Source organism: Hemiscyllium ocellatum, chromosome 47 (genome assembly GCF_020745735.1).
Source record: "Hemiscyllium ocellatum isolate sHemOce1 chromosome 47, sHemOce1.pat.X.cur, whole genome shotgun sequence".
Taxonomy (NCBI): Eukaryota; Metazoa; Chordata; class Chondrichthyes; order Orectolobiformes; family Hemiscylliidae; genus Hemiscyllium; species Hemiscyllium ocellatum.
The window spans coordinates 13987591-14003390 of NC_083447.1; the positions used below are offsets into that span (position 1 = coordinate 13987591).

The window sequence follows — 15800 nt, forward strand, 5'->3', positions numbered from 1 at the left end:
AAAGTCCTAGAGATCATGAGAACAATTCATGGATCAGGATGCAAGCACTAGATTCGTTGATTTTGAACTAAATGGGTGATTTATAGAACCCTGATCAGAATAGAAGAGGTTTTGTGGTGCAGTAGTCACATCCTTGCCACAGAGCACAAAGATGTGGGTTTGATCTCCAACTTAGATGTGTTCATAACATGGTCGGGCAGGTTAATATTGACCTGTCAGTCCTTCCAAAACACACACCAATGATAAAAGCCATTTGGAAGTTTTGAAAAGTGTTTGGAGCTCAGGTTGAGGTTCTGAATGTGGGTTTGCTCGCATCCATGAAAATGAACCTTCCAGCTCAGTGAGCAAACCAACATCCATAAGAACCATTATGTGGAGCTGCCAATGTTGGACTGGGGTGGACAAGGTCAGAAGTCACGCGACACCGGATTACAGTCCAACAGCTTTATTTGAAATCACAAGCTTTTGGAGCATTGCCCCTTCGTCAAATGAAGGACTTCACCTGATGAAGGGGCAGCGCTCCAAAAGCTAGTGCTTCCAAATAAACCTGTTGGACTGTAACCAGGTGTCATATGACTTCTGAGCAGTAAATGTATGAGAGAGTCCTGGTCAATCATGTGATAGAAAGAAAGTGAGGGTGTTCTACCATTACTGTCCATAGCTCCACACCATAACATCCGTGTAAACAGTGTATATTTCCACAACAACTTGGATTCCTGGTATCAGAGGGGTGCTCAGTTGATGCAGACAGCACAGGAGTCAATCACACTCCCTGTGAGGTGAATTTAAAACCTGTCTCCCGCCGATTTCTAAGCAACAAACCCAAAGAAGCGGACAGAACACGTCCAGAAACCCTCGCCACTCTCCCCAACATCAAAGACATCTCAGGAATGACTGCCAGACTACTCAGACCCTTTGGCATCATGGTAGCCCACAAACCCACCAACACACTAAAACAGCAGCTAATAAACTTGAAAGACCTTATACAGACAACAAGCAAAACTAATGTTATTTTACAAAATACCTTGCTAGAACTGTAACAAACATTGTAACAAACAGGCAGCAAACTAGCCACCAGGATGCATGAACATCAACTAGCCACAAAACAACATGACTCTCTCTCACTAATATCCTTACATACAGATGAGGAAGGACACCACTCTGACTGGGACAACACATCCATCCGAGGACAGGCCAAACAGAGACATGCACGAGAATTCCTAGAGGCATGGCATTCCAAAGGGAACTCTATCAACAAATACATTGACATGGATCCCATTTATCACCCCCTGAGAAATAGAACAGGAAATGCCATCACTACAGAAAATGATGTCATCGCAGGAAATGACATCACCGACCCTTGGAAACTCAAACATATAAATAGAAAGCGGGCTACACCACCAGTGCTTGATTGAGAGGCTCACTGAAGACATTACCTAGTATGGTGACGAAACATCTGAAAACAAACCTTCCAGCTCAGCGAGCAAACCTACATCCAGAACCTCAACCTGAGCTACAAATCTTCTCAAAACTCGCTAACCTGCCTCCCTGTTCTAACCGTGGTGGAGTGTGCAGTGCTCTGGGTCAGACCAGCTTTGGGCACAGAATTGAATAAGATAATAGGAGTCGGCCATTCAGCCTATCAAACCTCTCCCCCCTTTTGATATGATCATGGCTAATCGAATACTTTAATTCACCCAAACCCCATACTCCTATACACCATTGGCAATCAGGTTCTATCTTAAACACATTCAAAAACTGAGCTCCACAGTCCACAGTGGAGAGAATCCCCAAGGTTCACAAACCTCCAACTAAAGAAAAAAAACACCTCATCTGTCCTAAGAAACAATTCCCTTAGTTTTAAGTTGTGTCCTGATTCTAGGTTCCTCAATGACCTGCTTTTCTCCTCTCTATCCCTTGAAGTGTTTTGTAAGTTTCATTTAGATCTCTGCTTATTCTTTTGAACTGTAGAGAGTGCAGTTTGCCCAATCTGTCTTCATAGCACAGTCCTGCCATCTGGAAACAAGACAATCCCTCTATGGCAATAAAAACTCCCCTGAAATAAGGAGACCATGTACTTCAGGTGCTGCCTAACAAGGCTCCTATGGAACTGAAGCAAGGCTTCACTGCTCCTGTACTCAAATACTCTAGAAATAAAAGCTACCCCTTTAGTCACAGCCTGCCAGCATGAGAATGACCCATCTATTCCTATTCTGTATTTTCTATCTGTTAGCCAACCCTTAATCTATGTCAGTACATGACCTCCTTTTTGATTTTTTACAACCAGCTCCTTTATTCAGAGAGTAGTAGGGGCACAGAAAGCACTGCCTGCAACAGTAGTGGACTCGCCAACTTTAAGGGCATTTAAATGGTCATTGGGTAGGCATATTGACGAGAATGGAATGGTATAGGATAGATGGGCTTCAGATTGGTTTCATAGGTTGGCGGAACGTTGAGGGCCGAAGGGCCTGTACCGCGCTGTAATGTTCTATGTTCCTGTCAGGAACTCTATCGAAGGTCTTCTGGAAACGTAAATATATTATGTCCATCAACACTCTTATCACATTTGTTAGTAATATCTTCAAATGAATTTGCCAACCACAATTTTCCCTTTGCAAGTTCATGTTTTCTATTCCCAATCAGATGATTATTATCCAAATATCTATTTTTCACATTTGTTATAATAGATTCTAGCATTTTCCCTTCAACTGACTTAAGGCTAACTGCTTTGGAGTTCCCTGTTTCTGTCACTCCTTCCTTAAATTGAGGGGTGACATTTGCTATATTCCAAGTTGTAGGCATCATTCCAAAATCTATAGAATTCTGTCAGGTAATCACCAATGCACTGACTATCTCTATATCTGTCTCCTTCAACACTGTGAGATGTGGAGCATCAGGTTCTGGAACTCAACAACTTGCAGCCGCATTTGTTTTTCCAATGCAATCTTCCAATCTCCTTCAACTCCTAATACTTCAGAGGCTAAGAATCCTTCAGCAAGTAACTCACCTCCTGATTCCCCATGGCCTGTCCGCCAGCTATAAGGCATAAGCCCGGAGTGTGATGGAATACTTTTCATTTGTCTGGATGAGTGCAGCTCCAACAACACTCAAGAAGCTTGACACCATCCAGGACAAAGCAGCCCACTTGATTGGCATCACATCCACAAACATCCACCCCCTCCACCGACGCTCAGCAGCAGAAATGTGTATTATCTACAAGAAAATTCTCACAGGATCCTCAGTCAGTACCCTCCAAATGCACGACTATTTCCATTGAGAGGGATAAGGCAAGCAGATACATGGAATCACCTGCAAGTCCCAAGCTGCACACCATCCTGACTTGGAAAAATATCACCGTACTTCACTGTCGCTGGGTCAAAACCTTGGAATGCTCTCCCTAACAGAATGGTGGGGCTACCTGCAGCATATGGATTGCAGCAGTTCAAGAAAGCAGCTCACAATTGCCTTCTCAAGTGCAACTAGTGATGGATAATAAATGCTGGCCCAGCCAGTGACAACCACATTCCAGGAGTGAATAAACAAAACTTGGATCTGTAGTTCCAGGAGATCCCTGTATCCCCTTCAGTGAAAATAATTTTAAAGTAACCATGAAGCCGTATGCGATTTCTCTATTTGCCAATAATCGATTTTCTTGACTCTGTCTGTGAGGAATTGACATTTGTTTTAGCCAAATGTTTCCTTTTACAGCCCACAGGTCACGGGATTGCATTCATATTCTAGTTTCTGTTGCCTTATGAGTTTCTTGATCCTCCTTTGCTGCATCCTAAAACCCTGCCAATCTTCAGCTTTATTGGTAATTCTTTAGAGGCTTTTCCTTTTAATCATTTACAATCCTGAATTTTCTTCATTAAGCCATGATGACAGACCTTTTTTGAGGTTTTTATTACCTGGAAGAATGCTTAGTTCTTGTGAGTCTTTCAAAGGTTATCCATTGCTTATGGATATTGGCCTTTTAATTTATTTTTTCCAGTCCACTCTGCATCAGTCGTTCATAATTATCCTAATCCAAATTAGCACCCTTGCTTCAGATTACCTCCCTCACTTTCAATCATAATGTAAAGTTCTAGCATATTGTGGTCACTCATATCTAAAGATTATTTTAGCAGATTGTTAATGAATTTTACTGGATCTAGGATAGCATGTCATTCGCTCAGCTCTTCAACATACTGCTTGAGAAAACTATCCATAACACACTCCAGAAACTCATCCTCTCTGACTTTAATGATCCATTGGTTTACTGAGTCTATGGGCAGCTTGAAGTCACTCATGATAGCTGTGTTGTCAATGCTATGTTTCCCTTATCTCTGTGTCCACACTGCCACAACTATTTGGTGGCCTAGGAATAACTCCAATTTCCACTGCTCCTTGCTGTTTCATAGCTCTGCCCAAACTGATTCTAGACATTGTTCTTCCATTGTTGTGGTTCTGTTCGCCGAGCTGGAAGCTTTTGCTGCAAACGTTTCGTTCCCTGGCTAGGGAACATCATCAGTGCTATTGGAGCCTCCTGTGAAGCGCTGCTTTGATGTTTCTTCCGGTATTTATAGTGGTATTCCGGTATTAAGAACAAACCACTATAAATACCGGAAGAAACATCAAAGCAGCGCTTCACAGGAGGCTCCAATAGCACTGATGATGTTCCCTAGCCAGGGAACGAAACGTTTGCAGCAAAATCTTCCAGCTCGGCAAACAGAACCACAACAACGGACACCCGAGCTACAAATCTTCAACCAGACTTTAAATTGTTCTTCCAATTTGAGATCCTCCCTGACCAATATATTGATTCCATTCCTTATTATCAGCACAACTCCATCTCCGTCTCCTTCTTGTTTGTCCTTCTTAAATGCCTGATATCCTTAAATATTCAGTTCCCAGTTCTGGTCACCATACAGCCATGTTTCTATAATTGCTGTTTGACATATCCGTGAATCTCTATTTCTGCTTTTAGATCATTTGCTATGTTGCAAGTGCTGCATGCATTCAGATAAAGTGCCCTTAACTTTGACTTTTTGATGCCATTCTGCTTTTGAAGCATGCCTCAATATTATACTTTCTTTCTCTTGTATATTAGTCTCTCTAGTGTCTTTCTGACTTCCTGTTACCAACTTTATTTATTTTCAATTTGGATCACCCTTCAGGTCCCCGTCCATTGGACAAGCTGGTTAAATCCTAAACCAACAGAACCAGCACACCTTCCTACAAGGATATCAGTCCCAGTCTTGTTAAGGTGTGGCCTGGTCAAGTTAGGTAATAGTTCACCCAGTACAGGTCATACCTCTCCCAGAACCTCAGAAATCTGATGTCCCCTTCGTACATCAGTCTCCAGCCACTTATTTAATCAATCAATCAATCATTCCTTTGTTGCGCTCACGAGCATGTGGCACTGGGAGCAATCCTGAGATTTGAATAAAGAACAATACAGCACATGACTAGGCCCTTCAGCCCTCCAAATCTGTGCTAACACATTTTGCCCTTCCATACTAAAACTGCCTTCACTTACAGGATCCGTATTCCTGTATTCTCCTCCTATTCATGTAGTTGTCCAGGTGTTTCTTGAATGCTACTATTGTTTCTACTTCTACCACCTCCTCTGGCAGCACACTCCCCACCCTTTGTGTGAAAAACTTGCCTCTCACATCTCTTTTAAACTTCCAATCCACTCCGCACCCCAACCTATGTCCCCTAGTAATTGATCCCTCTACCCTGGAAAAAGCTTCATACTTTCCACTCTATCCATGCCATTCACAATCTTAGAAGCTTCTATCAAGTCACTCTTCAACCTCCTGCGGTCCAGTGAAAACAACCCCAGTCTTTCCAACTAAAATTGTAATGTCTTGCTTTTTAATTTTCTTTCTAACTCCCTGACATCAGCCTTCAGGACCTTATCCCGCCTCCATTTCACATATCTGGCACTAACATGGACAATGTTTTCCAGCTGATACCCCACCCTCAGAAGGACGCGTTGCAACTGATCCATGAAATCCTAGATCCTGGCAGGAGGGAGGCAACACACCATCCTGGAGACAAGTGTACTGCTGCAAAAATTCCCATTTGATCTGCTGATTATGGAATTCTATATAACTATCGCTCTTCCGTTCTTCTTCACCTTGCCTTATACGACTGAGTAGCCTGTGGTGCCATGGACTTGGCTCAATCTGCCCAACTAATTTTCCAAATGGAATATCAATGAGCAAGCAAAATAGATCCAGGGGAACCATGCACAACTAACTGTTTTAAGACTGTCCTTGTAGTCCCCATTCCCTCTCTCCCTGGACATCAGCATCTATGGTGTGTCCACTTCCCTATACATGCCTCCCGCATGCCTCCAGCCATTGCTCAAGTTCTGATGCCTCAAACACAGGCTTGTGTAGCTGCAGATATGTCTTGCAGATGTGTTTGTCTCGGACCCGTGGTACATCCTTGACTTTACTCATACTGTACTCACACTTGGCCCTTTTGGCCTGCAATCCCATAACTCTTAAAAATTAGTTGTTGCCTTTAGAATGATTATGAACTTACTATGAAAACTTAACAAGCTATTTTCAGAAAGAGAAAAAGACCAAACACTTAAACACAAACTAAATACCCAGTTTCACTTCAAAGATTAGAAATACTGACCAATCCTACTCACCAGTCAGCTGTTTTTCCTGCTCTTAAATGTCATGCTGCCAATGGCTTCAGTGCAGGTCGGCCTCTTAATACGCGTCTTATTTCCTCTGTCGCTCACCTCTCACTCTGAAGACTCTATTTCCTGCAGTAATCTTTAATTGAAGCACCTCTTTCCCACTCTATGCTAGCTTCCCAAATACTGTCTCTGTGTCTCACTCTTGGCGAAGACTCTCTCTCTGACCATGGTCTAAAAACATCCTTTAAACAACCCTTTTTTATGTGTAGAGCTCTGATGAGTCACTTGTTTTTCTTAACCTCCTGCTACTGTAATCAACATCTAATTCAGGCAAGGAATATCAGGTCTTTGACAGATAGGTAGCAGCTGCCTGTTTAACTAGGTTATTTTAACTTCTTTAAAGATTACTGATTCTGGGTCTGGTTCTGACATTTGTTCTATTATTAAACTTACAAAAGATTTACCAGTTGAATTCCCACTTTACCACATCCACAGACAGATACTCACTCTGTCTCTGCCTTACTTAGGCAATGTCTCTCTCACTCTGACATTCCATTGACCAAGAACATCCATGAATATGAATATAAAAGGATACCAAAAAGAATATTTAGCTTTCATTGTCTGGGCTCTTGTTTGAAGGAGAACATGAACTGGTGTAAAGTTTGACAGGGGAGTTGGGGCTGGGGTTTGATGCTTGTGGAACCCTGCATTGCATCATCCTGAATGGAACCTATTTCTTCTTTGATACTAGTTTCAGCGACACAACAAGTTTCATGTATGTAGCACCTTTAACGTCCTTAAACAGCTCAAGCTGCTCCGCAGGATCATTACCTGTGAGGTTTTAACTTCAAGCCACATAAAGAGGTATTGGTTTGCTCCTGGGCCTAGTTGGCCGGCTGTAGACAAGTCCAGGGAGCGGGCTGTGGAGGGAGCCATTTTGGTCAACAGTCTGCCCCTTTTCCTTGGAGAGAGAGCATGTGGTGTCCACCAATGCTCTCAATGCCTTTGGCGACAGATGGGCACCACAGAGGGTGGAGTGCTTTATTCCCCCCTCCAATTCTATTTCGATTTAATCCCTATCCTTCGCCCTCACTTCTTTTTTTTTCATGCAAGCGTTGCCCCCATTGGGCTTTGCTTGTTACTGGTTCCCTGGCCGCATGGGTGTTTTCTCTGGTGGTGGAAGTACTGAATAAAATTATTTGCGCACTGGTGTCTTCACTGATTCCGTGCACTTACACACACACATAACACACACACAAACACACACACACACACACACACACACCAGAGTGTATCTTCCAGAGTGTTCCTTCTACTCTGTAATATTGCGGTCGCTCTCTGGCATGTGGGGAGACTCTGTCCAGTCTGTGGCATTTATACTTAGACTTTGCCCAATATGTGGTATTTATACTCAGTGATGTGTATCATCACAAGGTTGTTCCAAGGTTCTAATGCCCTAAATGACAAATTGTATCTCATCCCTAACTCTTTTGACCTCTCCAAACACTATAATTTGTCAGAGGGCTTGCCTGACATTTGGACTTGGACAGATTTCCTCCAGCTAAATTTTAGGGAGATGGAAACTATTTTCTTTGGTACCATCTACCATTTCCCAAAATCTCCAAACCACCAAGTCTGTCCCTCTCCATGGCAGCTATCTGAGGCTGAAGCAGCCATGTCTGAAACTCTGGTGCTGTATTTCACCCTGGGATGAATTTTCAACCACACATCCAGGCCATTACCAAGGTGGTCAATTTCTACCTCTTGGCTGTAAGCCTTGTCTCCGCCCATCAGTAATCTCATCCATTTCTTTGCCTCCTTTAGACTCAAGTATTCTGACGCACTCGTGGCCAGCCTCCCATGTTCCACTCTTATACATTTGGCTGTGGGGTTCAAATAGTTTGTTTTGTCGAGGACTGTTCTTGAGAGTTCTGAAGAGCAACTTCTTGATATTTGGGTGCTACCTTTTCATTCTCACTAGTTTCTTCACTAGATGATCCAATCACATCAACATTATCTTCTATATTTGCATTGTTGTGAAGTATTTAGACTCTGGGAAGCAAGGTTAGAATCAATATCCTTAATTGTCAGCCCTCCTTTAAACATAAAGCCCCGATATACAAGAAAGCTTTAATTTCTTAGACACCACAGCATTTAAATTGACATAAGACAACAGGAATAAATTAGCAACGAAAGTTTTTTTTCCCTCAAAATTATTTCATATAAAATGCAATAATTTGTAAGGAATTCATTGAGTTGGTGACTTCAATTTTCCCTGGCTCTCAGCTAGTTTAGTATTCTTTTGTAGACTGTTACCCTTCATAGCCCCCCTTTAGAAAAGACTTGCAACTGCATTGCCCAAAGAAAACACCTACTCACCCCCTCCCCAGGCCCTGCTTGGCTTATTCATTGCTGCGACTTGCCTTTTCACCTCCATTCCCAGGCTCCCATACCTGCTGTTAACAATAAATGCCGGGGGAAAAGCACTTCCCTTGAAAATTTCGCGGTCAACATACTGGACTGACTTTTGTTCTGCGTGGTCACCTTCATCCGATTCATTTCCACCAGTTAATTTGGGGACATGTCTTTAGGTCCCAAGCTCTCGAATTCTTTCCCCAAACCTCTCCACCTCGCCTTTCTCCTTTAAAGATTTTTCTTAAGCCCGAGATCTGACAAAACTGTCAGTCAGCTAATGTCCTCTTATGTGGCTCCATCAAAGTTTGATTGCTTGGGAGGATGTTTTATGACTTACTGTTCAAAAGAGTCAAATGTTATGCAATGTCAAAGGTGCTATATAAATACAAATTGTTGATACAGTTGCTATTTTCAACTAGAAAAGACGGAATCTGTATTTCTTGATTTGACAGCAGCTTATGATACAGTCTGGCACACTAGCCGACTGTTGAAGATATTAAAGCTGTCACCTTGATGGATTGTAATGATGTTTTCAAGATAGACAATTCCACGTGATAAACTGAGCACCTGAACCCTCAGGGATTTTCTTCCTCTGGATCTTGAGAACATGTTTACAAAAGATTTGATTCCGCTAATTTCTGGGCCGTTCAAGTAAGCAGATAATGTGCTGCCAGATCTGCAAGAGACAGAGACTCTGAACAGACAGATGATACGCTGAACCAAAGCATGATAGTCATGAATGATTATTGCTGAAGGTGCAGTATTAAACCCAATACTGGCTCATGAAGCACAGCCCCTGTACTTAGGTCTAATTCTAGATTAGATACTTCTATTTTTGGACCCACCTCACCAAAGTGCCTCAGACAACAAGAGGGATAATCGATATTTGCTGTATCTCAGTGAGTAGCTCCCTCACCCAAAGCTTGATAGGTTGTGGGTTCAAGTCCCACTCCAGGCACTTGAGTGCATCATTTGATTTTGTGCACTGGGAGCGCTGTCCTGAAAAAGGTGCTGTCTTTTGAATGAGTTATTAAACTGTGTCCTTGCCTTCCTCTCAGGTAGTTGCAAAAAAAATCCATGAAGTATTTCCAAAAAAAAAGGCATGTCAATTCCTTACACTGTCCTGGCCAGTAATTATTCTTCAACCAGTATCACTAAAGAGACAGATTACCTGGTAATTAAATTCATTGCTGTTTGTGGATCTTCTGTGTAAATTGGCTGCCATATCTCTGACTTACAAGGATGTTGCCAGAGTAGGAGGATTTGAGCTACAGGGAGAGGCTGAATAGGCAGGGGTCGTTTTCCCTGGAATGTCGGAGGCTGAGGGGTGACCTTGTAGAATCATGAGGGACATGGATAGGGTAAATAGACAAGGTCTTTTCCATGGGGTGGGGAAAGTTCAGAGGGCATAGGTTTAGGGGGAGAAGGGAAAGATTTAAAAGGGACCTAAGGGGCAACATTTTCATATAGAGGGTGGTGCATATGTGGAATGAGCTGCCAGAGGAAGTGGTGGAAGCTGGTACGATTACAACATTGTAAAGGCATCTGGATGGATATATGAATAGGAAGAGTTTAGAGGGATATGGGCCAAATGCTGACAAATGGGACTAGATTAGGTGAGGATATCTGATCGGCATGGATGAGTTGGACTGAAGGATCTGTTTCTGTGTTGTACATCTCTATGACTGAATGACTTCAGAATTACTTCATTTGTTGATTAGCCCTTTGGAATGACCCGGGAACCTACAAGGTGTTATATAAATGGAAGTCTTTCTTACCTAAATAAGCTGCAGTTCAGTTTCACTGATTCCATACAGGCATGCCAGGTATGAAGCCTATATGGTGTCTTATATGAATTACACTCACTACATTGGTATTGGGACTGCACTATCCCCTTTACACATCCAAATTCAATGTAATTGATTCGTCAGTGATGATCCACATGTGAACATCATGAGTTTCGAAATGAGGATTTAGTTTTCTCTTTGGAAGACTTCAAAACATTGAAACTGCTTGAATATCAGAATTGTATCTTGGATCAACATCAATTGTGTATTTAAACGATTAATGTCTAAATGATATTAATGTCTTGCTGGAGACTTCATCAAACAATCCTTCAAAATATTGTCTGGTCTGATTACAGTTGAATCAAATTTTTGTTGGATTTAATTGAAGAATTGTCTCAGCTGCCATGCCTAGAATTGTAATCATATTAATAGTTTCCTTTTTGTCCTTTTTGTATAACAGGCATCTAAAGATTGGAAGACCCTGAAAGCAAGTTTATCCTCTACAGTGAGCCATAATGGCCAAGTTACATTGGAAGAGGTTCCTGTCCCCAGTCTTGGGGACGGGGTTCATGGTCACCATTTTCATGATGACCATTTGGGAGGTGGAAGGGACTGACACCGAAGACCCCATTGACTTACCCAATTCGTCGTGTTTCGGAACCTTCCATTGCACCCGCGGGATCATCCTCCCAGTGTGGTACCCACAGAATCCGTCCTTGGGAGACATAGTTGCCAGGGCTATCGTCTATTTTGTTGCGATGCTGTACATGTTCCTCGGTGTCTCGATCATAGCTGATCGTTTCATGGCGTCGATTGAAGTCATCACATCACAGGAGAAAGAGATCACGATCACATTACCCAATGGCGAGACCAGCATGGCCACCGTGCGAATCTGGAATGAGACGGTGTCCAACCTGACCTTAATGGCTCTTGGTTCTTCTGCGCCAGAAATTCTCTTGTCGCTAATTGAAGTGTGTGGGCATGGTTTTCTTGCTGGAGACCTGGGACCTGGCACAATCGTTGGCAGTGCAGCATTCAACATGTTTGTCATCATAGCCGTATGCGTTTACTGCATCCCTGATGGTGAGGTTCGGAGAGTCAAGCATTTGCGAGTGTTTTTTGTCACTGCATCTTGGAGTATTTTTGCCTACATTTGGATGTACCTGATCCTCGCCGTCTTCTCACCTGGCATTGTCGAGGTTTGGGAAGGATTGCTGACTCTAATGTTCTTTCCGGTTTGTGTGGTCTTTGCTTGGATTGCTGACAAGAGGCTACTCTTCTACAAGTATGTCTACAAAAGGTACCGTGCGGATAAGCGCAGAGGCATCATTATTGAGACAGAGGGAGAGCTCCCCAAGGGAATCGAGATGGATGGGAAAATGGTACTGGAGCATGGAGACAGTGTCCTTCCTGATGGAACTGTGATCTCTCTGGAAGCCAAGGACTTAGATGAGAGTCGTAAAGAAGCCATCCGAATTCTTAAGGACCTCAAGCAAAAGTACCCAGATCGAGAACTGGAGCAGCTGGTTGAGTTGGCCAATTACTATGCCCTGCTCCATCAGCAAAAGAGTAGGGCCTTCTACCGCATCCAAGCGACCCGAATGATGACCGGGGCAGGTAACATCTTGAAGAAGCATGCCGCTGATCATGCAAAAAGGACAGCAAACCTTAACGAGTCAAGGTCTGACCCCGCGGAGGAGCTGTGCAGCAAAATCTGCTTTGAGCCTGCCAACTACCAATGTTTCGAGAACTGTGGCCTCGTCACGCTGACCGTTGTGTGCAAGGGCGGAGAGCAGAACAGCACCTTCTATGTGGACTATCGAACAGAAGACGGCTCGGCCAACGCAGGCTCAGACTATGAGTACAGTGAAGGCACCTTGATTTTCAAGCCGGGTGAAACGACAAAAGAGATCACGGTGGGCATCATTGATGATGATATATTTGAGGAAGATGAGCACTTCTTTGTCCGGCTGGGGAACCTTAGAAGCGGAGATGCCGAAGGCATGTTTGACTCAGATCCAACAGAATATCCCAAGGGGCGTCTTGTCTCCCCATTGGTTGCGACAGTCACAATCCTGGACGATGACCATGCTGGCATTTTCACTTTTGAGGACAAAGTTTATCATGTGAGTGAGAGCGTCGGTGTCATGGAGCTGAAGGTGCTGAGGACCTCAGGTGCTCGGGGGACCGTTATGGTGCCATACAGGACAGTGGAAGGCACGGCCAGGGGAGGAGGAGTGGACTACGAGGATGCCATTGGAGAGCTGGAATTTCTCAACGATGAGACTGTGTAAGTACAGAGAGATGGGGTTTGCCTAAACACAAGCCAAACGTTGAGAAGGGTGCTAATGCAAGGGGAAGAGTTTTCTTTGCCCCTGGCTTTGAAGCAGGTTTATTGATGAAATCAGGAGACTTACCTTGGGACGCTTTTTCCACCAATTCCCTGCCACCGGGGAATTTTCCCCAAGAGCGGGTTGGAAGACGGATCCAACTGCTTGAGTAGGGTGGCCATTTTAAACAACAAAGCACCTTGGTGGGGGATAACTTCAAGATGTCAGAACATTGTTTTCCTTTGGCCAAATCTTTCCCGTGTCCACGAAATAGAGAGACATGTGTGGAGTGGTCAACTTTTGTTTTGGGGGGGGGGGGGAGGGAATGGTGGGAGCAAACAGAGACCGTAATGCCCAAACTGTTTGTTGGTGTGGCAAAGCCATCCTCTAGGCCCACCACAATGAGACCGTGATGCCCAATTTACCTCAAATCTGAGACATCGATCGATTTCTTGCGCTCTCGACATCTCTTACCATGCCCCTCACCCTTCCTTGATGGGGCGGCCCCAGTTACTGGGTTCTCGCTTTGCGATAGGCAGAAACAAGAGGCTCCCAGTTAGGATTTGGGACTGCCTCCATGTTCCAAATTCTGGGGTCCAGAGACCCACATTGAAATTAGATTAGATTAGATTACTTACAGTGTGAAAACAGGCCCTTCGGCCCAACAAGTCCACACCGACCCGCCGAAGCGCGACCCACCCAGACCCCTACATTTACCCCTTACCTAACACTACAGACAATTTAGCATGGCCAATTCACCTGACCCGCACATCTTTGTGACTGTGGGAGGAAACCGGAGCACCCGGAGGAAACCCACGCAGACACGGGGAGAACGTGCAAACTCCACACAGTCTGTCGCCTGAGTCAAGAATTGAACCCGGGTCTCAGGCGCTGTGAGGCAGCAGTGCTAACCGCTGTGCCACTGTGCTGCCCACTCTTGTTGAAATCCTCCCAAAGTTCCAGCACAAACAGAGGGACCGACTAACCTGGGCAGTCATGTTGAAAGAAGTGGCAGTTGAGTGGGTGACTCGTGTTGATGCTCAGTCCGTTTGTACTTGTGTGCTTCAGCATTTACCACATCTTCCAGGAACAATCTGTACATTTAATGTGGACTCTTTTGCTGATATTTAAAATTGATTCAAATTTGATTACCATCCCTCTTCGATTTCTAGCAGCAATGGGGAGCATTTGAGTCTAACGTGCCCAATGGGTGTCATGGTGGCTCAGTGGTTAACACTGCTGCCTCACAGCATTGGGGACCCAGGTTCGATCCCTGTCTCGGGTGACTGTGTGAAGTTTGCACATTTTCCCTGTGTCTGCGTGGGCTTCCTTGTGCAAGCCAGGTGATATAGCTGTGCAAAATGGCCCATTATGTCAGGTACATTTGTCAGGGGTCAGTATAGAGTAGGGGAATGGGTCTGGGTGCATTACTCTTCAGAGGGTTGGTGTGGACTTGTTGGGCTGAAGGGTCTGTTTCCATATTGTAGGGAATTTAATCTAAAAAATATTTATGGGTAAGGCTGGCTTTATATTCAAAGATTATCTTCCATTAATCGTGCAAAGTCAATGTTCCGCTCGAGTTAGGTTAAAGTTAGTTACCCCAACCCAACAATCAAAGGCTGCTTCCCACTCCCCCTGTCATTCACTAATCCTAGCAATAATCAGTGAGGGGCGGGGTAGGATGCTCTTCAGATGGTGAGTACAAACTTGTTGGGCTGAAAGGCCTCCTTTTGTACTGTAAGGGGCTCTCTGATTCTATGACCACAGAAATAATTGCCTATGGCTCGCATTGTATGGTGATCCTGAAATAATCCCCATCTGAGGTTGGGAAAAGGGTGGTGAGGGGAGATAATTTCCCGCTTGCCCATTGTTGACTGTGTCTGCTTTATTCTTTTTGCTGGGGAACATAGAACAAATATAAGGTTTTTGTGTTTGCTACGAGCAATGTTTACGAAAGTGAATCAGTTGGCATTTTCACAATCTCACAAGTACTCCTCACATCATGGCGCGGAGGATGAGAATGACCTTCATTTGGCAGTGTGTTAATGATGACAGAAGATTTTAGGTATGGCTCGATGGCAAAATATTTTTTTTAAAAGAACTCTTGAAAGTGTACCTGAATTTTTGAGGGTGAGTCATGAACTGACACTCTGATTCTATGATGTAACCCGCTGGAAGTTAACTTACTCACAGTTCGCGATGAGCTGTTTTTGGTGTGGTATAAATATTGATATTCTGTGGCTCCACATTCCTAAGTCATTTTTAGGAAGGGTGACTCTTACAATCAAGTCTAACTCTTGGCCTTGCCTTTGTGTTGGGATGTTAATTTCGCTGTATCTGCTGTTGGTGGTGATTTTGTTTGTATAGATGGTGGTTTACTGGCAACGTTTTATTACATTATCAACACTTCACACTGCACAATAGGACGGTCTTGCTCTGCACTATTTAAACACACACAGCACTGCATGAAACAGTGAAGTGGCAAAGCAACTTCTGTCATTGAGATGGCCCTTTGTCATCTTCTGTATCCAATGGAAGGTGCAGGCGATGCTGAAATTGAATGGACGTCATGCAGTAGATTGTTTGATATGACAGCACCCCGACACTATCAAGAATTAGAATGTC

At 43.9% G+C, this 15800-nt stretch overlaps 1 protein-coding gene across 2 annotated transcripts in view; it reads left to right on the plus strand.

Annotated features, from left to right (window-relative positions):
• The window catches only part of LOC132836789 (sodium/calcium exchanger 3-like), a 368268-nt gene that overhangs the window by 68267 nt on the left and 284201 nt on the right, over positions 1-15800 (plus strand). For both annotated transcript variants that reach the window (XM_060856259.1, XM_060856260.1), the window contains exon 2: positions 11306-13135. In XM_060856259.1, coding sequence (XP_060712242.1) covers positions 11361-13135 — 1775 coding nt within the window. In that variant the 5' untranslated portion in view covers positions 11306-11360. The remainder of the gene's footprint in view (positions 1-11305; positions 13136-15800) is intronic.